This window comes from Choloepus didactylus, chromosome 9 (genome assembly GCF_015220235.1).
Source record: "Choloepus didactylus isolate mChoDid1 chromosome 9, mChoDid1.pri, whole genome shotgun sequence".
In the NCBI taxonomy this organism is placed as follows: Eukaryota; Metazoa; Chordata; class Mammalia; order Pilosa; family Megalonychidae; genus Choloepus; species Choloepus didactylus.
This window is the reverse complement of record NC_051315.1, coordinates 102,566,593-102,594,106: the sequence shown is the minus strand read 5'-3', so window position 1 is coordinate 102,594,106 and position 27,514 is coordinate 102,566,593. Positions and strand designations below refer to the sequence as shown.

The window sequence follows — 27,514 nt, the reverse complement described above, 5'->3', positions numbered from 1 at the left end:
ATCCACACATAGTCTTTTATCAAGCTTCCTTTGTATGTGATAGATTGCTTCTCTCTTGCTGCTTTCAGGATTCTCTCTTTATCTTTGATGTTTGATAATCTGATCATTAAGTGTCTTGGCGTAGGCCTATTCAGATCTATTGTGTTTGGGGTATGCTGCACTTCTTGGATCTGTAATTTTATGTTTTTCATAAGAGATGGGAAATTTTCATTGATTATTTCCTGTTATTTCTTCTGCCCCTTTTCCCTTCTCTTCTCCTTCTGGGACACCAGCAACACGTAAATTCTTGCTTTTTGTTTTGTCTTGAAGTTCCTGGAGATGTTGCTCATATTTTTCCATTCTTTTCTCTATGTGTTCTTTTTTGTGTAGGCTTTCAGGTGCCTTGTTCTCCAGTTTCTGAGTGTTTTCTTCTGCCAGTAGAGCTGGGCCCTGAGTAGGCGGTCACGTTTGTCCCCCTGCAGTTATTCTGGATTATTTACACATTGTTTCTGGTTTTTTTTAGTTGTTCCAGGGGGACTACTTAGCTTCCACTCCTCTCTATGCTGCCATCTTAGATCCTCACTGATAGTCTGAAAATACTGACATTTGAATACAGACTTGATTGAAGTAAAGAGGGAGCAAACCATATAAAGATCAACAGGTAAAGCATTCCAATTAAAACAAAACAAAACAAAACAAAAAAACCCAAGCAACAAGAGACAGAAATGCCTAGACTAAATAGCTGAACTTGGTGGAAACAGATAATTCAAGGAACAGAAAATAAGTACAAGCACAGGCTGTTGCAATCAAGAAGCATTCGTAGAACAAAAAAGTATGATTAAAAATTAAAATAAAGTCACTGCAATTCAATTTCAATCTAAGAGTATGTATATAAAATCAAAGAACTCTACCAAAACACAGAGAAAAATAATGCATGACATTTTCCATAGTTAAAAAAAAGAAACAAAAACAAAACCTGGTGCCTTCAAGTTTAAAAAGCCTATTAACTATTGACCATTATGAGTTTAAATAAATAGCCCATGCCTAAACACATTCTCATGAGATTTCTGAAAATATAGGATGTAAGCTCTTAAAGCTTCTGTAGGAAAAACAAAACAAAACAATAAATCTAAACATGACCTACAATGGATGAGAATGAACTGCCATTGAAATCCTCATTAACAGCTCTAGATGCCAAACAGCAATGGAGCAATGTCCCCAAAGTTCTAAAGAAAGATCATTTTGAACCTAAGGATGACAAGAAAATTGTCACTATTTTCAGATAATTACATAGACTGAATCAACAAACTGTTAGAGTGAATCCTGTTTCTACATAAGTAATAGCCAATTAAAGTATAATAAAAAACAAGACATATACAAGAAATGGAACAAGTATAGACAGATGGACCCAGAATATACCATTCATGTAAATTAAAATTACAGTGTTTTACAATAATGCATACAAATAAAAGGATCTATATCAAACATTAGAATGGTTTGCTAACAGAAGTAAAAGGAAATAGAAGTGGGCAATGAGGATAAAAAGAGAATATAAAATAGAATAGAATTATGTACATTGTGTGACTGTATTACAATTTGTTTATCCATTCATCTGTTGGGCATTTGAGTTGTTTCCAGTTTTTGTCTATTATGAATTAAATCTGTGATAAACATTCTTCTACAGCTTTTTATGTTGCTTTTGGTTGTATTGTTTCACATTACCGTCATCGATTTATGAGTGTTCTTAATTGCTCTGTGTCCTTGCTGTCACACAGTATTATCAATCCTTTCAATTTTAGCCATTCTACTGGGTGTGTGGTGGTACCTTAGTAAGTGGTACTTACTTTGGGTTTAATTTGCCTTTCCTCTAGTTGTGAGATGGAAACGTGTGTCCACAATTCTTAATCTTTACATAGTACCTGCTTACCATCACTTACAGTTCTCACTAGTGTGTAACCATTTTCTTTTGACTCAAAGTTTTTTAAACTCATTTCTCTATACTGTGATGTCATAAGGTGTGAGAAACATTCATTTTCACAGACATTGCTCTTTACCTTGCAAAATTAGAAAAGGGTTAGTCAAACCCCACCAGAGATTCATGTCTCATTCTTCAATTGCTTCTCTCTGTTATTCTAGGTCATTTTTCAGGTCTTCATCCAAGGTGGACTTATTAAGTCAGGACTTCCTTCTATTTGTGTCATTCATACACTGTATTTTAACATGTACACGCTAATTGTTTCAAGCAAAAATGAAGTTTTTAAATTCTTTGTCTTCCTTGCAGACTTTACCTTCAAAAGAAACATTTTTAAATACTACACAAATGCCTTGCCTGCAGTCAGCTTCAACTTGGAGTAGCTGTGAACACAATCCAAAGTCTCAGATACTAAAAGAACACGTATCAGAGCTGGATTCCTCTTTTCATTCTGTTTTGTCATTGCCATCAGGTGAGCCTCCCTAATATAAAATTTCTCAGTAACACTAAATATTTTTCTGTGTTGAAATCTAATCCTATAACTATCTCTAATAAAGTTTATTCTGTCAGTTATTTTGCTCTGGGATATTAGAACCAAACAGTTTTCACAGAGGAATTAATCTAGTCACATGCTGAGTTAATGTTCTGTCCATGCTGATTCTTTAATTCTTTGGAAAACAATTTGATTTACCTTGGCTTTTGACTGTTAATTCTTTAGCCTTTTTTAGTAAACATGCTATGCTATTGATATATTTCTCAGTAATAGTAATGCAGTGTTCTTTTTTCTAATGTGTGGTTTTACAAGATTATTTTCCTTGTCCTGTAATATTCCACCACTTATAATCTGCATCAAATTTCTCCAAAAGAGAAAATTGTCCATCTTTAGGTAGATTCATCTTTCAAACCTCAGACTGTTATCTACAGTTGAGCAAATGAGGCATATATATCCCTATACTCCTATCATGCCTTTAAGTTTTCAGTTCTTTGAGTCTGTTGAAAACTTTCCAGTCTTGTTTATATTGGGATGGAAATAAATATTTAGGGAAGAAAAGAAACATCCCTTATACCGGTTGTCTCAGGTTCTGGGATGATCCCAAATGGGCTTTTGTTTCCTATTCAGTGTGTGATTCTAATCACCTCTTAAATTCTCCAAATCAAGGGACTGCCCCTCTTTTTAAAGTAGTATTTTTCATACCTATCCCCCTGCCTTGAATCTTAGCTTTTGCCAGTTTTAGAGTGCGTTCTTAGCTACATTATACTTTGAAGTAAGTTCCTGGAAGGAACTATTTGATTCCGTCTTTGAGGAAGCCTTAATATAAGAAAAAAACAATAATCTGTAAAAATAAAAACACAGCTGACATTTGGTCTTAAGCGTATACTACGCTAAGGACATTATACTATCTTATTTAATTATCATCTTCATTGTACATATGAAAAAAATGGAAGCTTGGAGATGTTAAGTTACTCATCCAAGATTGCATAGCCAATAAATGATGGAATTAGGATATGAACTGAGGTACCAGTCTCCAGAGCCACATACTTAACCATTACTCTTTATTACCACTCTGTTTCCTTATTAGTAAATGTTTCCCTGAAGACATAACTTGGAAAGCTGGTCCCTCACCTTAAGCCTCCTATGTCCCCTCTAAAAACTAAGATTAATTCTTTACCTATCAGTTAGGGTTATCTGTTCCTTTTTGCATTCATTTACTGAAAATCTCCATACCTATATAGATAGACAAAGTACTGTATTAGATGTTAGGATTATAAATACAAATGAAGACATCAAGGTATTCACATTCTACTTTAAGATAACTGAAATATAAACTAAGTGCAATAAAGTGTTATAAAATATTAGGATTCAAATCCATGTCGCAGTGTGATGTGGCATTAAAGAAGGTATATGAGTGGAACAAGGATCTTCCCTAGTTAAGTCAACTTTCCCGTGACTTAAAAAGAACAGTGGCAGAGTAGGTGATATTCTCATTATAATTCAGTGATATTTCTTTGGATTAACTATCTTATGTTTAAGTAACTGGAAAATACCAGAATCTTGAAATGTTTAAGCAGCATTTTAAGGAAGAGTATTTAATTTACATTCTCATTTTCATTTTGTAATATAGTTTTCATAAGATCATATTATGGTGTTAGGATTGAAATCCATTCCACATCTGTCCTTTGCAACAAAATGAATGATGATACTCATGAAACCATTTTCTTTGCATATTTTTCCACACTTGATTATGGACCACCATTAAAATACATCATTTGAGGGAGATACACATTTTCTTTGTCTTAAAATCCAGAACCTTCCTGTATCTATCCTGATTATATGTCCATGACTAATTCTCTTCAAAATAAATAACTTCTTTCAGTAGCAAAACTTTCAATGTATCAACTGATTTCTAAAATATTTCTGTTTTTCTGAGGAAAAAGTTTAGGCATTTCCATTAATAAATTCAAATTTTAAGGATTTTGTTTTTGCCTTCTTGATGGAAGGAAAAACAGCCTTCAGTATAAATGAGCCCATCTACTTTACTATTTAGATCCTGTATGGTTATGAGTTCATAAAATATAAACCTGATAAATTGAATGTCTCTTTAAGTCTCTTTAAGGGAAGGTCAGCTAATTTGTCAATAGTTGTTTTATCTTTGTAAAAGTAGATTCATTTTTTATTTATAATGCTGGTAATCTAAGGAAATGTAAAACTTGATGTTTTCATGAAAGGTTACATTTTGTATTATAGTATATTTCCCCCAATAATTAAAGCATCATTTAAAATGCAAAGGTTGTGGGGGAGAACCAGGTTTGGCTGTATGTTTTAATAGGGGCATTTTGGACACATTTGTTTCCATTAACCTGTGAATATTATCTACTATTGATAATTACCATTCTGTTTTATAGAATAATTGATAATTATCTTATGTTCTGTTTTATTAAGGTTATGAAATTGTTCATTTCTTAGTTTTTTATTAGTTTGGTTTTTTTGACATATAATCAGTAATTCCCAAAATACTGCTACCAACACCCTTGGAAGAGTATTTTGCTGTTTCCAACAGCTGTGACTTTTCAAAGTTTTGCTCATTCTTCTATGTGTATTGTTATTTATATAATTAAAGCTATCCTAGTATTACAGTCTGTAAAGAGTGGTGGTCACTAAAAATACATTTTTTGTTTTACTTTATCTTTCCAGATGTGCCTCTTCATTTTCACTTTGAAACACTGTTAAAAAAGACTGAAATAAAAGGGGATCTTACTGAAAACAAATTTGTAGGAGAGTATAACATATCTCCATCACCTGGTATGTCACATTTACAAATCTTGCACTTTATATACCTTTTCACATCTTTCATCCTTGTTACTTCTGCTTTTTAAGGAAATAAAATTTAACAAAGGAGTAAATGTAAATCCTTACTTTTTGACATTTACTTTTCATAAACTGCACACACACAAGTAGAAAATACCCACAAGTAATCTCCAAAAGAAAAATATAATAGCTCTTGAATGAAAATTATAAAAGATTATTAATATAAAAAAATTTAAATAAACATGAAGAAACAGCATTTTGGGATGTAAGATTAATTACAAGGATATCAATTCTTTCTGCTATTTTATATGTTTAATGAAATACAACCTTAAGTTCTAAATAGTTGTTGTTTAACTTAAAATAAATCTAAGGCCTTTTTGGAATAAGCAGAGGAAAATATAAATGGAATTGCCAAAAAATGTCCTGAGGGAATTGAGCCCACATATAAGGATTCATGCCAAAAATATATAACATAGATTCTGTTTTGTATACATTTAGGAAAATAGATCCATAGAGCAGACTATGTAATTTTAGTTTATTATATGATAAAGGAGGTATTTAAATAAATGGAATTCTCATTAGTCTTTTAGGGGAAAGCTTGTTTATACTCTCATTTCATACCATGTATCAGAATAAATTCTAGTTGGATCCAAGAATTTTAAATAAAACATTAAAATTACAAGATAAAACTTGAAGAAATTATAATGAAAGGTTTATGAGTGCTCTGGATGGTGTTGGGACACTGTCTATGCTTGGAAGCAATCAGAAGAAGAAAGAAAAAAAAACTTTTGGAATATTTGTAAAGCTAACATCTTCTCAGCATCAAAAAAAGTCAGACAAACTAAGATAGATTATTTCCAGTTGAACTCATCATCTACATCAAAAATTCAAGTCAACTGAATGCTCATTAGAACTGGAGTTCTAAAAGGTAGCAGATTTCAAACTAAATTTATAAAAATCAGTAGTTTTATAGATACTAGCAGTAGTAATACGTAAAGTATTGAAAATACTCCATTAAAAAACGAGTTGATGGGGAGAAAAATGTTTATTTGTCATGAGTTGATCATTGTTTAATCTAGGATTAAACTTAACCAGCACCTACATGAAGAAAACATCTAAAGTGTATGGAGGAACATAAAAGACAAATGAAGACAAATACCCATTCCTAAGTCAGAAGACAGTATTGTAACTTAAGATGTCAGTTTTCCCCAAATTAATTTATAAACATAATTCTAGTTTATCTCAGAAAGAATTTAAAGAATAGCCAATACAAGTTTTCAAAGAGCAATAAGGAAATTTTACTGCCAGATATCAAAATGCACTATAAAGCTATATCATGAAAATATTTTGGTACTGATGGCCAGATTAGTGGAACTAAATATAAAGCCTAGAGATGAGCTGTTTTATTATAAATTAAAGGTGTTATTTCCTATCAGTGAGGAAAGGATGGCCTACTCAGTAAATAATTAAAAAGCCAACAACAAGCACTTCTTATGATGCATTTGTTATATGCCAGCACTGATTTAAGAGCTTTATATATGTTAATTCTTTTAATTTGTACAACCCTATGAGATAGGTCTTTTCTTGAGTAACTTGCCCTAAAGCAGTTGAGTAGTGATGGAACCAGGCTTCAACCCAGGTAGGCTGGCTTAGTCTATGCTCTAAACAACAAAGCATATTCTGTAATAACTGCCATTAAGTAATGACTATTTGGAAATGAGAATCCTACCTCATACAGCACATTAAAATAAATTTAACATTGATAAACATTAAAATACATTTCAAGCGGATGTATTAAAATATTAAAAATGAAGTCTTAAAAGAATTAGGGAAAAAAACTAGGTGTACTCAACAATAACAATGATGACGAAAATGATATTAACAGCTAACATTTGCTGAGAGCTTGTGTGCTAGACAGTATACTAAGCATTTAGTATTTTTCCTATTATATTAATAAATTTAAACCTTGTAATCCTGAATTCTGACAAGGCTGTGGTAAAAACAGCACCCTCAATATTTCAGATAACATTAAGAATTGATACAGGTCTTTTGGGAGGCACTGTGAGATGCATTAGAAACATTTAAAATGTTTGGTTTTTTATAAGCTCATTGAATGGTGAAAAAAAACTTATTTAGTTTTGTACCTGCTCACAATGTTTAAAACTATCTGTTGTGACCACTAATTGTATTCCAAGAATCTAGTTTAAGAAAATAATCCTAAACATGAAACAACCTTTATATACAAATATATTATAATATTGTGATCCATTAAAAATTAGAAGTAATTGAAGAACATAATTGGGAAATGCTTAACTAGCCACTTCAGTGAAGTATGCAACCTTTAAAAAATATCTTAAAGGTTCATATAAGAATGTAAAAATATTTATCAAAGAAGCGACATAGAAGATGGAAAATTTTTTACTTTTATGTACAGTATGATTATGACCATGTAAAAATGGTTATTTTTCTGCCATCCAAATGCAATGTGTGGACCTTGTTGGGATCCTGAACAACCCAGCTTTACACATATACATACACATACTTGAGACAATCAGAGAAATTTGAACATGGACCAGCTCTAAGATATTAACAAATTATTAATTTTTTAGATGTAATAATGCATTGTGGTTAGGTAAATATACACACACATACTCTGTCAGAGAATTTTAGATACTTATATTGACATATTTATAGATGAAATAAATATGTCCAGGATCTGCTTTAAAATACTCCAGTAAAAAACGAGTTGATGGGGAGAAAATTGTCATGAGTTGATCATTGTTGAAGCTGAATGATCGGTACATGAGCGTTTGTTATTCTGTTTTCCTTTTATGTTTGTTTGAAATTTTTCCACAGTAAAAAGTTAAAAATAAAAATCATCAAGGATAAGAAACAATTATCAATGCTTAGATAGAAACAACTAAAGAAATATAGGAAAGTGTAGGTTATGTTCAGGTACTTTTTCATGGTGTTATTCCACTCCTGGAATTTATCCTGAGACTGAATTTATAAAAAAAGAAAGAAAAAAATGAATGCATGATGATTATTGTAATGTCTATAATAGCAATAATATCATTCTGATAATTATACAAACTGTCATGTCCACAACAAAAACAGCTGAATGATATTGTCTCTAGTCAGAGGAATGTTAGGCAAACATTTGAAAAAATCACAAAGAAGCGTGAGTTATGAGATTAAAAAAAAAAACTATAGTCATACATTCATTCTAAATGAAATTATGAAGTGTATTATACATGTATGAATTATGAAATATATGTATTACATGACTGAAAGGTAGTATAAAAATGATTGTAGCTTGTTAGGTGATTAATTTTCTTCTAATGTAGCTGTACTGTTTATCTGACTTAAGACATTAATGCAGTGTAAATGGATTAGGCACAGAATTAATAGTAATATATCAACAATGTAATAACATGTTAGAAATGAGAAATTGAGAAAGGGGAATGGAATGTATTTGAGTTGAATACACCAGTAATATTAAGCAAATCAATGAAATATCTACTTATTTCTCCTTTTGTATCCCAATCTCTCATTCCCTACCACTCCCACCCCAAATAATTAAGCATTTATTAGGTTTATCCTATATAAGTGTCTGGTTAAATAGTTGGTCATTAATTTTTCTTTTATTGCTAGTGATTTCTTAGAGAATTTGGTAAAACATTTACCAACACCTACTGTGTACCAGGTAGACTTCTAAGTGCTGAGGTATCATAGGTGAATTACAAGAAATCAAAGAAATTATATATTGGGGGAAGCAGACACACACAGAAAATAACTATCATATGGTGTAATAGGCACAGATATATAATAAAATATCCTACAAAGAAGAAGAGGGGGTGCATTAACTCTTAGGGGAAGGCAGAAGAGGGGGTTAAGAATAAGAGGAAAAGGGCAATGAGAAAAACTCCAGAAAGATGGTGATGCCACTGCGTAGCTTCAAATATTTAATTGGAATTTACAGAGCAGGGTGAAGTATTTGAAATAGTGCCTCTCAAATTTTAATATGCAAGTGAGTCACTTGTGGATTATTACAAAATGCAGATTGATTCAGTAAGTCTGGGATAGGGCAGAGATTCTGCATTTCTAACAAGGTCCCAGATGATTGAAAGGCTGCTGGCCCACGTTGAGTAACAAGGTTTTCAATAATAAAACAGATACATGCTTTGTTATGGAGGCATGGAACATGTTCAGGGATATACAAATAGCTTGGTTTTCTTGGAACGTAAATTGTGCAAAGGTAAATGGTGGATGATGAAGTAGGCAGATCTCTGTGTTCCTCACCAAAGAGCTTGGATTTATCCTGAGCCATCCATTAGATTTGGCAATTCCAATGGCCTTGACTTTAGGCAACAAGGAAACAGGGAAAAGCCAAAGTGCAGTGGGTTGAAGAATGAATGGGTGTTTAGCCTCATCGTGAGAAAACACTTGACAAAGCCAATTTAAGGGGCCTGTACTCATCAAAATAGTTGAGATAATGAAAGACAAGGAAATACTGTGGAACTGTTTCAGATACAAAAAGAAGACTTTAAAGAGACCTGACAACTGAATGCAATGAGTGATTTGAAATTTCTTGATTTTGATAATTGTGTGGCTGTGTAAGACAATGTCCTTGTTTTTGAGAAATACACTGAAGAAGTATTTAGGCATTAAGGTGCATCATGCCAGCAATTTAGTGTCATTTTTGAGTTCAGAAAGTAAGAGATAAAGCAAAAATGATAAAAAACGTTCACATTTGGGGAATCTGAGTAAAGGGCATATGGGAATTTTTTTTTACTATTTCAAGTTTTCTCTAACTCTGAAATTGTTAAAATTAAAAAAAATTATTTTTTCAAGAGTAAATAAGTGAGGAGCAGCACAACCTGCCCAAGCAAACCAGAAGCCTAGGACTTTGCCTTCTTTACTCACACTCCTATCTAAATCATTGCCAAGTTGTCAATGTGATCTCGTCTTGCAAATTTGCTTTTCTAGCTTCATTTCTACCACTTTCACAATCCAACCTAACAATCTTTACCTAATGACCTCTTATGAATACTACTGACATCACCTTCTAATCAGCTTCTCTTCCGAACACTGTATTCAGATGGTCTTTTCAAAATGCAAATGTTTTTGTCAGAAGGGCTTCCCATTCCCTGTCCCTTTAAAACACTTGACAGAGGGAAAATTCTTAACTGGGTATCAGATTCCTGAAACTCTACCTACATAGACTGGCTCCTGCTTGCCTCAAGGATCTTCTTCACCGTGCTCCGTCCCTCTCCACTACATGGCTGCCATTCAGTTCACAAATTTGCCCTGCTCCCTGTTGCCCTGGCTGTTTGGACATGCTGTTCTCTTCCTGGAATACTTTTCTTTATTCCACAAGCTATTTCTGATCATCTTTCAAATCCATCACTTCATCTGGGAAAGCCTTTCCTAGAGCTCTACTAGGTCAAATCCTTCTATTATACACCTTCACTAACATCTTGTCCTTTTCTGTCACATGCTACAATTGCATTTTACTTACGTTTCTTTGAGATTTATCAATGCCTGCATACTACATAAAGGGCAGGGAATATAACTGTTTTTGCTCACCATTGTATCGCCAGGGTCCAACACAGTGCCTTGCAAGTAACTGGTTCTACACAAATACTTATAGAAGGAATATATGAAAGGAAAGGAAGACAGGAGATATGGGAGATACTGAGTCAAGGCGTAGTGTTTTAGGATGGAATTTAGGAAAGGATTTGGGAGAGCAAGAATTAAAAAGGCTGGGATGGTTTACATCAACAGAAGAGGTAAAGGGAACGTGTGGAGTTAAATTAACATACATTGAGTCCATTACAACTTTACAACAGACTAAAGAAGGAAAATGATGTGAAGAAAATATCTGAATGTAATTCAATGAAAGACATCACGTTTTGTAAAGATTAAAATTTCTTCACAACTTTGATGTGCTTTTATAAGACAAATGAGTCAGTTGTCTAGGATTTACTTTAAAATCCTCCAACAAAATGTTTCCATTAAAACCAGATGGGGCACTACATTTTAAATATCTACAAATGGCAGGCATACGTACATTTTAGAATGAGTTTAGACTTACTCCTGCCATCTTATTTTGTTTTCTATTTAACATCATTTGTTTCTCTTTTGGAGCGGTGGGAGACCAGCTCCAACATTATACTTATCCCAACTTTCCTTCAGCTCTTTAGTAACTTATCTTTTGTTTTCTTGCATCCAGTTTTGCTGAAGAGAAGTGTTAGTCTGATTCTCATTCCTTTGTGTAATCTTACTTTCTTCTGGTAACTTGTAGGATATCTTCATCTTTGATGTGTTATATGATTGATTTTTTTTTTTTTTTTTTTCATTTGCTTTCTTGAAGTTCTTTGGAATCTTAGGATTAACATCACTGATTCTGGAAAAATTCCTGGCTGTCATTTCAAGTATTGCCTCCCCTTCATCCCCACTATTCTTTCCCTGTGTTTACCTCTTTAGTTTGTCCTTATTCCTTTACATCATTATTCTGCTTCCAGCTCAATGATTTTCATTTCCAGTTGTACCCATTCTACTATTCAGTCCAGTTATTGGTGCTTGTTTTTTAAATTTCAACAATTTTATTTTCCATTTCTGAGAGATCTCTAATGGATTTTTTGCCTATTTCTTAGCAATCCCAGTTATTTTAAAGACATGTTATTTGTATTCTGTGAATGCTCCACTATTTTTGAGGTAAAATTCACCACTTTATTTTAAAGTATGTAATTCACTGACTTCCAGTATATTGCCAATGTTGTATAGCCATCACCACTACCTAATTCCAGAATGATTACATCACCCCAAAAAGAAACCCCATTCCCCTTAAGCCGTCACTCCCTTTTGCCCCTCTCCCTAGTCCCTGGCAACTAATAAACTGCTTTCTGTATCTATTAATTTGCTTATTCTCTACCTTTCATATAAATGGAACCATACAATATGTGGGTTTCTGTATCTGGTTTCTTTCACGTAATAGGTTTTCAAGGTTCCATGTTGTAGCATTTATCAGTACTCCATTCCTACTTATGGCTGAATAATATTCTATAGTTTATCCACTCTATTTGATGGCCATCTGGATTGTTTGCACTTTTCTGGCTACTGTGAAAAATGCTGCTAGGAACATTTGTGTATGAAATTCCATTTGAAAACCTGTTTCCTATTTCTTAGATATGTACTTAGAATTACTTTGTCATGGTGCATAACCCTTATAATATGCTGTTGGATTCAGTTTCTTAGCATTTTGCTGATTTTCGCATGTATATTCATTAAGGATATTGGTCTGTAGATTTTATTTTTCTCATGCTGTCTGGTAAGATAAGCCTCAAAAAATGAGTTAGGAAGTATATTCCCCACCCCACCCCATTTCTGGCAATTTGGAAGGATTGGTATTGTTTTTAAAAAGTTGGATAGAATTCACCAGTGAAGCCATCTGGTCCTGGACTTTGAAATTTTTTTGGATTACTGATTCAATCTCTTTGTTACAAGTCTATGCAGATTTTCTTCTTGTGTCAGTTTTGGTAGATTGTGTTTCTAGGTATTTGTCCATTTCATCAATATTATCTAATTTGTTGGCATACAGTTGTTCATAGTATTATTATAATCCTCTATGTCCCCACGTTTTCCTGATTTTAGTAATTTGAATTTTCTCTTTTCCTTGGTCAGCCTAGCTAAAAGTTTGTTAATTTTGTTGATCTTTTTTAAGAACCTACTTTTGGTTTCATTGCTCCGTTTTATTTAGCTCCACTCTAAACTTTGTTTCCTTTCTGCTTGCTTTGGATTTGCTCTTTTCCTAGTTTATCAAGGTAGAAGGTTAAGTTATTGACACTGTTGTTCTTTTATAATATTGGCATAGAAATAAATTTCCCTTTGAGCACAACCTTCACTTCATCCCGTAAATTTTGGTATGTGTTCATTTTCATTTCATTTCACTTGTGATTTCTTCTTTGAACCTGATGGCTGTATTTTTTTTTTTTTTTAATTTCTACATATTTGTGAATTTCCCATTTTCTTTTGGACTTCTAATTTCATTCCACTGTGGTCAGAGAAGATACTTTGTATGATTTTAGTCTCTTATAATTTATTACACTTTTTGGGCCTGGTATATGGTCTATCCTGGATAATATTCCAGGGACACTTAAGAAGAATGTGTATTCTATTGTTGAGGGGAGTGTTGTTAGGTTAGTTGGTTTATAGTGGTACCAAAGTCTTCTATTTCCTTGTTTATTTTTGTCTAATTCTCTACTGTTATCTCGAGTTGTTTTTCATTAAAGTTGGGAATCCGTTAAAACTGTTCTACCTCTGCTCTGTATGGGACTCTCTTGATGGGAGAGATAGAGATTTGCTTTCTATAATATTTTCTGAGTGAGTTGGGGATGGACAGGACATATTTCAAAGGGAGACCCTTGAGCATTATTCTTCCTTCCCCAATCCATTCCTCTGCCCTAAATACTGAGATTTTTTTAATTTGTTGAAACAGATAACCTCATAATTTTATCAGTTTCTCCAAATAATTGCCCTGTTCCTAGTTTCCACCTCCTACAGGTATAGAGCACCTTTGGTGTTGCTGTATTTTGTGGCATTACTTTCCCATGTACTTCTTTGTTTCCTCTTCAAATTCCGTATAGCTTTAGTCTTTCAGAGATTCATCTCAAATTTTGCTGTACTATCAAGTTCCGTTTTTTTGCTTGCAGTTGTGGGTATGTATGTGCATATCTGTGTATGTATATGTGTATATGTAAAAAAAAAATCTTGTCTGTCATTATTATGGTGCTTTGACATCTTGAAACTAGAATCCTGGTCAGTTGGTAGGCCATGCTCTTTATGTTTATTTCATGTGGGGGAGAGGTAGCGCTTCAGCCTACGTATTTCTTTTCTCATTACTCTCCATGTCTTCAGACCCTTCAAAAAAAGAAGTCAATTTGGTTATTAATAAAATATGGAAATATGGGGTCCAAATAGACAGTAATGATAATGGTGACAGCAAAAATTTATTGAACACTTATCCTTTGTCACATCCTTCTAAGAACATTCATAGGAATTAACTCATTTAATCTTTATAGCCTAAAGTAGCTGCTATGATCCCTATTTTATAGTTCATGTAACTGAAGCACTGGGATGTTAATTGTCTTAAAGTTACATGAAATTCATTCTTTCAGAAGGATGGTGCTAGGCACCATCAGAGGTGGATGAAATGTACTCTCAAGGAATCCCAGTCTGTTGTGACCCTGTAGAATGTGACCTGGTCCTGAATTATTTTCAGATTCAAGAACAAACAAGAACTGATATAAGGATTAATACTATTTCAGCCAAGATTTACAAATCTGAACCAATCCCAATTCTCCACAAAATTTGGAAATTTGGAGGACTTTGAAAACAGATCACCTTCCCTTTACATCTTCAAATAATAGAGCAAATATAGGAACTCTATTCTGGGTATTCTTAGTTTCAGAATTTTCCATCTTGGTACTTAAGTATTTATTTCATATGTAATTTTGAACTGGTATCTGAAAATTCCATAATATAGTAAATAAAAGGGATTAACATTTTCATTATCTATGTGTCTTAAGAGAGCTATAATTTCACATTTCCGTTCTTTCCATTTTAGTTTGTAGTACTTCTCTGAATCACTGGAGAAATGGATATTCACCTACATGTAAACCTCAAATAAGGTCAGAATCTTCTGCACAACTGTTACAGGGAAGAAAGAAAAGACATTTGAGTGAAACAGCAATAGGTATGTTAAAATGATAGGAGCACTAGGGTGAAAAATTGAAAATTAAAAAAAATCTGTAAAGAACCCCTGCCTTAAAGAGCTTAGAATTCATAACAGGCACTAATTACCAAAGCACACATGACTTTATGAACTTTAAACAGCATATTCACATAGTCAATTCAAAATTATTGTGGATTGGGTATCTATCCACTTGATGGCAATTAAGTATTTCCTTCCTATGTTCCCTGACTAGAGTTATCTTCTGCCACCTGTTCTTTTGGACAGGTCTGTCTTCAAGCTTGTGTTCTGCCCTCAATAGGTCAATACAATGTTGTCTTACAGAAATTTATTACTGGTTCTATCTAGTAACTACTGTGGAGGTGCCGATTCACTGCAGAGTCCTCAAAATTTTGTGAAATAGGACCAAATTCAACTGAGGTAACTCAACCACCAGTTCCCTTAGCAGCCTATAAACTTATAGTTCCAAGATTACTAAATAAAATATCTTTGGAAACTAGACCTGTCCTAGTAATACAAAGCAGCCTTGTTGTGGGGATTTGGGACAGGATAGTTGCCATAATTACTGCAAAGAATGATGTTTTAAAAAAAAACTAGCAAGATATATATTGAATAGCAAATTATCTTTATAACCTTTTGATTCTCATTCATTGTTGCAGTGGATTTAACACTATATGTATTAGTTAGGTACTCTACAGATGTATATCAATAGCATACCCAAGGATATATTAGAAACTAATTATATCCAAGATTAGTACTAGACTGCAGTTATACATGATAGGCTTAATACATTCATCTCTACTCTTTCTGGAAATCCCATCATGTCACTACTACCTAATAATCACTATCTCATCACCTACAGTGTAGCACAAAATTAACAAACTCCTACCCATGTCCAGAGGTTTCATTATACTTTTTATTGCTTCAGTCTTAAAGAAGACAACCAGGGGTTCACCATGCTTTTGAGAAATGTCCATACACTCCAGACCAAAACATAGGAAAATCCGTGTCTCCTAATAGCATATATAAAATACAAATGACCCAAGGGACGGGAAATGTTCCACTTGAGTTAACTTTAGATGTAACTTCCAGTTTGATGGATATACAGGGATAGAGGAAGTGAAATAATATACCATAAAGAATAAACTGGACAACTTCAAAAGCACAGAATATATGATCTAGTCTCTTTTAGCAAGTCAATGTCATGAAAAGTAGGACTGTTCTAGATTATAAGTAATGTAGAGACAATAAGCAGTTTCAGTGTGTGGATCCTGATTTGAACAAATTAGTCATAAAGGACATTTTTAACAACTGGAGAAATTTGAATACGGACTTGGTACTGGATATTACTAAAAAATTAGTAATGGCATTTACATTAGACAGGAAAATATTCTTATTTTTAAGATCCATACTAAAGTAAAATAAACAAGGGCAATATATAAGGGAATAAATAAATATATAAATATATACTGACAAACAAGGAACCAAAATAGAGGAAAAAAAGGAATTTGGAGGAAAGAGAATCGTGAGAGTAGAAGTAAACCTCTAATCAGCATCCTCAGAGAAAAGAGAAATTTCACCCATGACACAGAATAAGATATTAAAAAAAAAAAAAATACATACCAGGGCAAAAGAATTTTTGGAAATTAGCATTCTAATAGAAGTCAAAAGCAACAACAAAAAACAATGGAATGGTCAGAAGATAAAAGTTAAGGAAATCTCCTGGAAAGTAAAGAAGAAATTCAAAGATATGAAAAAGATGAGAATAGATGAAACAATAAGAGGGTCAGTCCTGGAGAACCAGCCTCTGACTAACAGGAGTTACAGAAGACAAAAACAGAGTTGAAGGAGAGGATGAGATTATTAAAGAAATAATATAGATGTATTGGATAAGGACTGACAAGATCCCAGAAGATGAAAATAATTACGGTGGGACTGTGGGTAAGTTTCTTCTTTTTTCATTTTCTTAATGTTTTTGTTTTCTGAGACAATAAGGAATCACTTGTCACCTAAATTAGGAAAATAATTCTAACGAGAGAAGACCTATCAGCCGCTTTTAATGTGTGACATTTTCAATGGTTCTTTCTATGGCAGGAGAAAGAAACAGATTTGAAGAATTTGCTTTTCAACACATAGAACCAGGATCCCATAGCAATTTTAATGTTACTAATGTCAACGTTATATCAAGAACTCAGAATTCATCATCACAAGTAGGTTATTTTTGTATTTGAACTCCAAAATTGCTTTACACACTAAAACCAACTTTCTTTAAAAAACGTATGTTGTAGAACATTTTGCCAACCTAGCTAATCTATGACAGCCCTAGGTACTAGCACACACATTAGCATATCTAAAACTATCTTATCTGGAAGTAGTGAATTTAATTAAATATATTTATATATATTTTTTAACAAGGAAACACATAGCTTATTAATCCTTGGTTATGGCTTCTTCTTCTGTGTTAAAACCTTTACCTTTATTATGACCATACTCCCTAGCATGAATCTAAATATAGTCTTGCCAATGACAATTCAACACTCGTCTTGTTCTTATTCTGTTTTTTTTTTTTTGTTATATGGCCAGGGAGAAGTGAAGTACAAGGTGGAAGGTAAAAAGGACAGTGTGAATTCAGCTCAAGGACCGAGACACACAAATGAAAATAGTAAAAATGATCTTTACTAAATGAACCAAAAAATATTTCACATCCTTTTCTAATAAAAAAGTTTATTCACACTTAGGGTGCTTTATGTTCACCTTTTTTGATAAGAGTTTTGCATTTTATGGTCTTAAAAAATAGGCTTGAGATGTGCACACAAATATACACTGCTATCAGAAGAGATTACTGAGGTTTACTGAAGATAGATATGCCTTCTTACTTTTTTTAACATTTTATAGCCAGATTTTTTTAAAATGTATTTACAAAAATTATAACAGGTGCACTGTCATATTTTATATGTATCATGAAAGGAGGGTATCATCACAGGTAACTAAAGATACTACTGAAAAACTACTGTAATCCTGTTTTGCAGAATACTGCAAGGCGGAGGTTGAGAAGTGAGAGCTCTTATGACATAGATAATATTGTGATTCCCATGTCATTAGTGGCCCCAGCTAAGTTGGAGAAACTCCAATATAAGGAAATACTTACTCCAAGGTATGTATACTTACATTTTTTTTTCTTTCCTCTTTCCTTCTTTTTCTTTTATAAACTAAAAATTTCAGAATGAAGTTAGAATTTTAATAAAATCTACAGGAAAATGCAGGAAGTGCTCCCCACTTCCCTTTGCATTGCTGTAACCATGGAAGACAAATGTAAAAGAACCCTTTACCTTACATCTCAGTATGAACTGAAGAAACGGTGCCATACAGTACCACAACTAAACTTTTCAGTTCTTATTAAGAATTGGGAATTCCTAGAATTACTTACTTTAGCACTCTTAGAGTTGTTTCATCCAATGATATTTAGGTATCTGTTATGTATATAGCACTAAGAGGTACTTTATCAATCCTAGCCCTTAAAGATGGAGGTTTGTACAAAGTTGTGAAAAGAATTCAAAGATGAAAGAAACTACCTTTGCATGGGGTATTCACACTGTAAGACAATAACACCTTTGATAACAAAAACAAGATTTAGATTTTTTTTTTGCCAAGTCTGCAATCAACACATCAAAAAGAATGATGTGTTCAAAGTAGAGATCAGTAAGAACTAGAGTGGGAAGTTCTGAAAAGACATCCACGAAGGAGGGGGAAGGTAAAAAGGGTATTCACATAGGGAGAAGACCAGAACAAAGGTCCAAAGAAAAGTGTACAAGGCTTAGCCAGAGATTGAGGTTTTCTGAAGGGGGTAACAGGAGATAAGGCTAGAAAAAAAAGTTAGAACCAGATTATGAAGGTTTTTGAATGCCATATACATATCTTTTCTTACTGTTCGTGAAGTTAGTCAAATTTTTTAGCAATGAGGAAAGCAGTTTCTTAAGAATATGAATCTGGCACCAGGAAGTAGAGACAGAAGAGGCTGGAAACAGAGAACTGACCTGGGAGATACTGCAGTAATCACTATCCATCTCTTTCCTAGGTAATTTCATAATTTCACTTATTACACCTCATAATTACTTTAAGAGGTATTAAGAGAATTCTTAATACTCTATGAGGTATAATAACTCCTTCAGAGAATTTCTTGATGTATTTTACTTAAGTAAGAATAACATTTGTGGGTATGATGTTCTATTAGCAACAGTGTTTTTCAAGTTGCAGTGGTATGCTGGAGCTGGCTTACAGCAGAGCTGTTGTTCAACACAGAAGAATTCTGTGAGCCAGTTGTCAAATCACTGGTAACTCAAAAGAGGCCATGGAAACTGGCAAGTGCTACAAATCACGGTTGTTTTGGCTAAACTAGATCACCAGCATACCAAACCAATGATTTAATCCAAAATCAGTCCACTATTAGGTAGATTTAAATGCAGCTCTGCAGAACATTCTGTTCAATATAAGGCCAAAAATAAAGCCTCATCTTCTCCTTACCCTTTTTACACTAAAATATTTGTTTTGGGGGGTATATTGGGGTTCTAGGTATTGTTTTTGCAACTTTCTTGTAAGCTGGAAAGTTAAATAATTAAAAGCTTTAAAAAATACTTTTAAAAGATCCACATGAATTATGGAAGTCCCGAAGAAAGAAAATTCTACTGTGTTTAGCTGTGCTTAAGAGAATAAAATTACTAAATTTAGATAAATAAAAGCTGTTTGAAATTGGTTTATATTTTCAACAGCTGGAGGATGGTTGTTCTTCAGCCTTTGGATGAACATAATTTAGGTGAAGAAGAGGTAAGTTGCCTTTCAATTAAATGGATAATTGAACATTATATATTATGAAACCTACTTAATTTGATATTCAAGGAACTAAAGCGAAATATAAGCCTTTTAACTTCTGACATTTTTCCTTATCACTTATATCATTTGTTTATGTGAGTTTTGGAAACATTGAATTTGTGTGAATATCCATATTCATTCTCAATACTAATCATGTATTTCTCCACATGGAGATTGTTTTAATGATCTACAATGCTATATGCAAAATCTTGGAGCCAAAATGTTTTTTAATTTGTAAGTTTTTGGACTTCAGTAATGTGGTACATTTATCTTATAATACTGTAGAAGTCTATGAGAGTTCTCATAATCAAACATTCATGTTTGTGTAGTGAAATATCCACAGTAAATGAGATAAAGACTAAAAATAGGCTCACATTATTTCAAGTAAGGCTATGCTACCAAATTATGAAAAACTTGGTTTTTCAGATTTTTGGATATGGGAATTGCACGTAAGGTATTGTGGACCTTTTTGGGTAAAATTTATATACAGTAAGACAAGAACAATTAAAAGGAAAAATACTGTATAACCAAACTAATTCCAAAGTGATGGGCTCTAGAAGCAGTAGTATGTAGAAAACACTTGGCTTCTGTCAAGCAACAATCTTTCTATAAAGAATAAATGCCCAATGCTCACTATCTTCAACTCTCAAAATTTACCTTTTAATACCATCACTCATTGTTCAGAATGATCCTTCCCAGGAAACCTAAATTTTTAAATTCCACAATCAAAGCAGTTAGCCAGGTTAAAACTCCAGAGAAGTCATTCAGTAAATTAATTCTGATTTATCTCAAACAATTATTCTTACTTTTCTTTGATATTAACATGTTTGTAGAACAGTGTGTGGTTCATAATGGACAATTAAAAACTGCTGAATGAATAAAGCATTAAGAATATTTTATCTAATCTGTGGCAAGTGGAAAGCACTGTGAACCCATTTGTAGTCTTAGAGGTAAGTCTTCAAACAATGACCCAACAGTAAAATGTTTTTAAAAAAAGTTTAACTCCCTTTTTTAGGAATTTGAAGCCCATCTCATAATATTTGTTCTCTTGGCTTGGGTTACATTTATTTTAAGAGTTTTCTTCTTAATATTCTCTTGACACAGACCCACTTGAAACCTGTTCTCATATTTCAAAATGTTTCTGATAAAAACAACAGTCAATTTTATTTCTAATTCCAGATAGAAGATCTTTCTGATGAAGTCTTCTCCTTAAGACACAAAAAATATGAAGAACGAGAGCAAGCCAGGTGGTCACTGTGGGAACAAAGCAAGTGGCACAGAAGAAACAGCAGGCAGGTGTAATAAATTTGAAACCCCAACTATGAAATTTATGCAGAAAAAATAAATATTCTGCATGAATTTTGAGGTAGACCACTAAAAAAGGAAGAAAACATAATGATATAAATTTCAATGTACTGTAACAGTGAACCTAACACTGTGGATTAGAATCTGGTAATCTTTTTTAACATAACTACTTCAAAAATACATTTTCTTCAGAAAAAAATTCTCAAGAAATATGCTTAATTTTAAAAGCAAATAGTCTAAATTACTTTGAAAAACACAAAGACTTTGAGAAAGAGAGAATAAAGCATAAAGACATAATTAATAATTTTATATTTGAGAGAATCCCTGCAACAATTTTGAAAAAGATGGAGGAAGATATTTTATATTTATGTTTAATTACTTTTAATGTAGGCAAACCTCAAACAGCAATATCATGTTTAGTCTGGTAGTCACTTTAGTTAAGTGGCATGTCTCTGTTTAGATCTCAAAACGTCCAGATTTGCTGTAGAACCCTTGTTCCAAGTTATCTTAACATGTGTGAGATTCAATTCTCATCTTTCTCCACATTTCAGAAATGTAACTCTCCAGAACTACAGAGGAAAATGTGAATTGAGCCCTTCACGGTTGGCATTACAATAATCACAGAATATTCCAGGAATTCAGAAAGACTGTCAGGGTCTTTGTTGTCTTCCCCAAAACAAAAGCAAACCAAAAAGAAAACACACATGCACGCGCGCGCGCACACACACACACAAAACAAAGTCTACCAACTTGATTTCTTGACACCTTGAGTTGTTCATAAAATGTTAAGACCTCAAGAAATAACAAATAATTATGTGTTTTCTTGATTTTCTTGTTAGAGCTTATAGTAAAAATGTTGAAGGACAAGACTTGTTTTTGAAAGAATACTCTAATGACTTTGGTAGTAGTCAGCAATATACTGCTGAAAGTCCTGAGCTTCCTTCAGAAAGTCAAGATCTTTGTGCACATGGCTCACCTTCATTAAATGGAAGTCAAGAAACTAAGGTAAGTGTAAAATACACGATTAGATAAATCTTTTAATTACCTTTGAACTTTTTTCAATTTGTTAATAGAAATTAATTACTGAAAATTAAGGATTCATCATTGCAACAAATTCAGTAAAACAATCCAGTATAATGCTGGTAAGAATCATGATATATATTCCAGCATTTTAGTTCCACCATTAACTGCAAACTTTTAAATCTCTTTTGTAACCTGTCAGTTCCAACTTCCCCCTATTCACTTAACTATGGGGATGGGATTCTATGAAGTATAATTACAAAACAAATTTGATTGGAAATCACTTGGTATATGGGGAATTACTACTACTTTTCTTTCTCCTCATATAAAATTTTTACTTGTCTCCCCAAAGATCAGGCCTTACTTCAAGGGGAGTATTTTCTAACATTGCATACACAAGTAGGTGTTGAAAAAGAATGTCAGAATGGAGAAGTAGAGGCTATAGAAATAGGTAGGCAAGTTGCAGAAAGCTTAGGGAAGGAAAAGGCAACAGGTGTCTGTAATAATGATGGCATAGAAATGGAGATATTAAAGTAGATCAAACTTTAAAACACTCTTAAATGGTTTTTTTTCCAAAGTACTTCTAGGCTGAAAATGAAGACAAGTGCCCTATGGCTCTGTCTCCTTTTCTCAGCAGAGGTCAAGTTTTAAAAAACAAAAAAATTCCTAAAGTTCACTAAATAATTCTCAATGCATTCCACTTTGAGTTGCCAGGTATCTGGGTTCAAATGAAAATTTGTACATATCTGTACTAAAAGAACAGAACAGTAGTTATTACAAAAATTGACATTTACAGATTACTTGATAAATGATTTTAAAACAAAACAAATTAGTCGAAACTTAACTGAAATGTTTTCCCTTTCAGTCTTTGTGGTGGGAGCGACGGGCTTTTCCACTGAAGGATGACGACACAGCAGCCTTATTATGCCAAGATGAAAAAAACGATCAGATAGAAAGGTCAAGCACAGCCTTCCATGGTGAAGTCTTCTATACCACTGCACCAGAGAATGGCCACCATCCAAAAAAGCAGTCAGTAGACGGAATGGAAGATTACAAAACCTTTGGTCTAGGACTTACTAATGTTAAAAAAAATAGGTGACAGGGAACAGTTTGGTTAAGAAAACTATGTAACTGAAGGGGAAACAGGATTAAAAACAAGCAAAAACCCTGTTTTCAAACCTCCCACCCCTCCCCCAGTCACAATTCCAGAAAAGAGCATGTACCATATGTATTAATCGTTATGCTGTTTATGAAGCAGGCAAGATAAATCTTTTTTTCTTCTTGAACCACAGGAGTAACTAGCTTTTCACCTACAGACAAGTGCTAGTTATTTATGTTTATCATTGCAAATCAGTAGCACCAAGAAATTAACTGATGCAATTTGATGTCAAATCACATTAGTGGGTAAATAATTTTTAAGAGATTATACACATGCACACACCCCTGTGGGTCAAATGACAGCTATTCTTTTTGCTATAAATACAGTATTTAAAGTAGCCTCAGAAATATATTAGAATATACATATATGTGTATATAGAATATGTATACATACATACACGTTGTTTTTAAAAAACAAAAACAAAAAACCCTGGCAATGACTCACTCCACCTGAAAATGCATATATGAATTACCCCATGAAATGTAAGCTGCAGTATATATAAAGAACCATAGATTTCCACTGAAAACAGACAGCTAAAAGTATACTATGGAGAAGGAATTTTCTTTTTTTTAAACATGTTTAGCCAAAAGTAGAAGTCATTTATGGAAATTCCTTTACCAATAACACATTCATTCATTCATTTGAAATCACTGATTTCTGCTGGACTAACCACAGGCTGTTTAACCACAGGCTGTTTTCTGTTCTCTCTTAACAGAATAAGACAAGCAAAATGGAGTTAATACTGGTGCATTTTAAACTGTCACATCTTTGAAAACTTGAATTGAGTTTTGCCCTCTTTATTTTAGCTCCCACACTGTCCTCTAAGAACTCTGATGTATCTCATGATGAGAAGAGACCAATTGAAATGAACAACAGGAAAATCATATCAGTATAAAATTAAAATGTTATATTTCTAGCTCATCTGGTCATTCCTTGCCATATTATTCTATTCAAATAAACATGTATTCCGACTTGCATCCTAGAGATTTAAAATTTTTCAAATAATGCTTCAATATTGGATACTGAAGAATGTATATTACAGAAAATCCTTTTTCAAGTTATACCATTTTTTCTATGTGGAAGTTGAGGGCAACTTTATATGAATCACTTTTTCTCATGTAAAAAATGTTATTCAAGTTGTATTACACATGTAACTGACAATCTTGGCCAGCTGGCCTAGTCTGTGGGATTTAACACTAAGTTTTTGTTAAGGATTGGATATTATACTGGTCCCTTTAAAGGGGAAAAAAATTCAAATTTCAAAACTGACAAATTTCTGCTTGTAGTTTCACTGTATATTTATTTTTAAAGAAAAAGAAAACAAAAGCCGGACAAACCCATGTTGTCCGGGCAAATAAACTCAAATCTTTCTGTCATGTCACATATTATAATCTTCTATGTAAGTTTTTAATTAAAGTTATTTCTATATGCCCTGTGTTGTCTGATTTGATTAAACCACCACCTATATAGCACAACCCTTTCCTAAGCCAAAATACAAACAAAAATTATGAAACAAATTCTTGTTTCAAAAAACAAAAGCAAGCTCTATTCTACGCTTAAATGTTAACATTCTTGTTTTTCATATCTTATTTCTTAAAGTTCATAGTAACAAAGTTTAATGACACTGGTCCCATTATTTCTTGCCATATTTTTACACAGCAAGTGACTGATATATATTGTTGTCTAAGTATGATTTGGGAAACAGTATTAAAACTTTTTGTTTATGGATTAGTTCTTGCCTCTGTTATGTCTTAGCCCACAAGGTCTGTCTTGGAGTGATAAAATATATATCCTTGGGTCCAGGATCTCTAGTTCCAGAATATTCTCAGCCATCTGATTCTGCTACAAGGTAAAGCCAGACCAGAAATAAAACAGTGCTAAGTAAAAGAAGCTTCCTTTTCCTAACCCACTTCCCAAGGGTTCCATTTGTTAAAACAGTACATACCAGAAATCCTGTGCCCTAATGGAGCCTCTCCAGGGTACCACCTGTTCTTCATTTTTTAAAGGGGAACAAATACCTGTTCTACCATTCTTAGGAGTGAATTGTAGATTTAATGACATTGCATCAACATACTTTGTAACCTACAAAACTTAAACTGATGTAACGATAGCTACATCATATTATGCATATAAGTTCTAGGAATATTACTGGAATATTTATATATAAATCATTACCTCTTAATCCTCAACACAACTTTGCCAAGGTTTTAATTAAGTTCATTTCACAAATGACTTAACAGAAGCTCAAAGAGACTGGCTGACCTGCTAAGGTCAAATACCTGGAAAGGGGCAGAATCAGGATTCAAGTCCATATTACTTCCAAATAGAGGCTTTCCTTTTCCTTTCTACTCAGTGTTAACATAACAGCACTATCTGATGTCCTTAAGAACGGTATATGAGATTAAGAAAGGGGAAAAAAAAATCACTGCGTTATAGCCTGCACCTTCGGCACCCAGAGGGAAAAAACCCCAATAAAATCTATGCTTACATTTTAGAATAGATCACAGACCACCTGAAAACCCTGGACTTAATACTTTTTTTTTTTAAATTGTTTTGATGCATCAAGTATAAGGGGAAAAGTGAAAAATAGATATTTTAAGTGACATAAGAATATGGTATCCCATTCCAGCCAGATCCATGCTTAGATTTTTCATAAGTTCCATTCTAGTCATAGTATTAAGCATAAACACAAATCACAAATGACATGAAACAGTAAAAACATAAAGACCTCTTTTGCTTCTGGAAAATAGCTGACAAATAATAGAAAATTCTTTGAGAAATGCACAAAATCCTTTTTTTTATAGTAGCTAATATACCTCCCTTAGGCATTAGACACATTTTTGTTTAAAACAATAATGCAGCCATACTTTTACTCTTTATAAAAATCAAGCCTCCCAGTAAAAATGGTATTTACCATACTAACCTTTAAATTTCTCCACTAAAAAATGTAGTTATAATATACACATGAATTTCTAACCTCTTAGAACATTATGCACAATAGATTTTAGTCAGTGGAATTAATTTCTCAGAAAAGCAGCACAGTTTCAACTGCAATATGATTTAGTAGACAACCTTCTTGTTTTCCAATAAAAAGGAGATTTCATGAGCAGAAACACTGGACTCGCTGAGATTTCATCGATCAAGAGAACGTTTCTGAGCAGCTTCTGAGCAAACATTTCTCAACAGGTTGATAACAGATCTGGGGTCTTCACTCCTCATAATGGCACTGCCAGACACAATCATGTTAGCTCCTGCCTAAAAGAAGTAAACACTTAGGTTATGCCTCAAAGGAAGATGCAGAAGAGCCTAACACAAAATTCCTGGACTAAGTTTCTACCCTTGTACCTGGCAGTCAGAACTTGAATTGTATAAAAGTCACTTTGAGATGAACAGAATACAGTTTAGTTCAATAAAGACAGAAGTAAAAATGCTCAGCAAATGAAGATATGAAATTATTTTTAAATGTATCTAAGAAATCATTGGACTTTTTGGTAACAGACTAAATGAGCTATAACTCCATCTGTACTAATTTAGATAACACGGTTTAAAAACCTTTAATCCTCAATTCTTTCAAGTTTAAAGTCTTTCCAATATATATCCATGCTTCCTCAGCTACTAAAAAAAAAAAGCTATCAATCTCTGAATAATGCTGATAAACTTGCAGTTAGTCTGAAAGGCCAATTCTTGCTAGAATGTGAAACTATATATAAAATATGACAATAAATTTAAATAATTTTTTCATTTTGATGCCACAAAGAATGGAAAGTCTACTTATGTTTTACGACATTCCCGAATGGTTTTGAGATGGCTTAAAAAACATTTTCAAGATGTTTTTTAAAATGTGGAAACAAATCAAAAAGAAAAAGCAACCAAGATATGCCAAACTGAGCTCTGAGCTTCCTAAAATATTATTAAAGAAGAGAAAGCCAACCTGTTATATGTGATTCACTGCCAAAAAATAAGGGAAAATAGGGGACTACTGGAGGAAGCACGGACACTGAGGAAAAGTCCAATGAGATATTGTTACTTTATGACAAAGTACACTACATCTCTAATAACATTCCTCAGAGAAATGCAGAGTTTTACAGGGACTCATATGTCTCTTAACTTTATAAATTTGGAATTATGAATTGATAATTTTATAATTATAAA

The 27,514-nt window shown here is 33.0% G+C and overlaps 2 protein-coding genes across 16 annotated transcripts in view; one reads left to right on the top strand and one right to left on the bottom strand.

Annotated features, from left to right (window-relative positions):
• KANSL1L (KAT8 regulatory NSL complex subunit 1 like) overlaps positions 1 to 25,023 on the top strand; it is a 177,034-nt gene extending 152,011 nt beyond the window's left edge. For 5 of the 7 annotated variants that reach the window (XM_037850283.1, XM_037850287.1, XM_037850285.1 and 2 more), the window contains 9 exons: positions 2,261 to 2,423; positions 5,145 to 5,252; positions 14,887 to 15,015; positions 17,107 to 17,222; positions 18,042 to 18,166; positions 19,779 to 19,833; positions 21,058 to 21,170; positions 22,023 to 22,188; positions 23,069 to 25,022. In XM_037850283.1, the coding sequence (XP_037706211.1) occupies positions 2,261 to 2,423; positions 5,145 to 5,252; positions 14,887 to 15,015; positions 17,107 to 17,222; positions 18,042 to 18,166; positions 19,779 to 19,833; positions 21,058 to 21,170; positions 22,023 to 22,188; positions 23,069 to 23,302 (1,209 nt within the window). In that variant the 3' untranslated portion in view covers positions 23,303 to 25,022. Of the gene's footprint in view, positions 1 to 2,260; positions 2,424 to 5,144; positions 5,253 to 14,886; positions 15,016 to 17,106; positions 17,223 to 18,041; positions 18,167 to 19,778; positions 19,834 to 21,057; positions 21,171 to 22,022; positions 22,189 to 23,068 lie in introns of all 7 variants that reach the window. The other 2 variants (XM_037850288.1, XM_037850289.1) reach the window with 2 other exon arrangements.
• Positions 17,511 to 27,514, bottom strand: part of RPE (ribulose-5-phosphate-3-epimerase) — a 34,018-nt gene continuing 24,014 nt past the window's right edge. For 8 of the 9 annotated variants that reach the window (XM_037850290.1, XM_037850298.1, XM_037850297.1 and 5 more), the window contains one exon: positions 24,255 to 26,617. In XM_037850290.1, the coding sequence (XP_037706218.1) occupies positions 26,495 to 26,617 (123 nt within the window). In that variant the 3' untranslated portion in view covers positions 24,255 to 26,494. Of the gene's footprint in view, positions 23,280 to 24,254; positions 26,618 to 27,514 lie in introns of those variants that run through there. The other variant, XR_005218918.1, reaches the window with a different exon arrangement.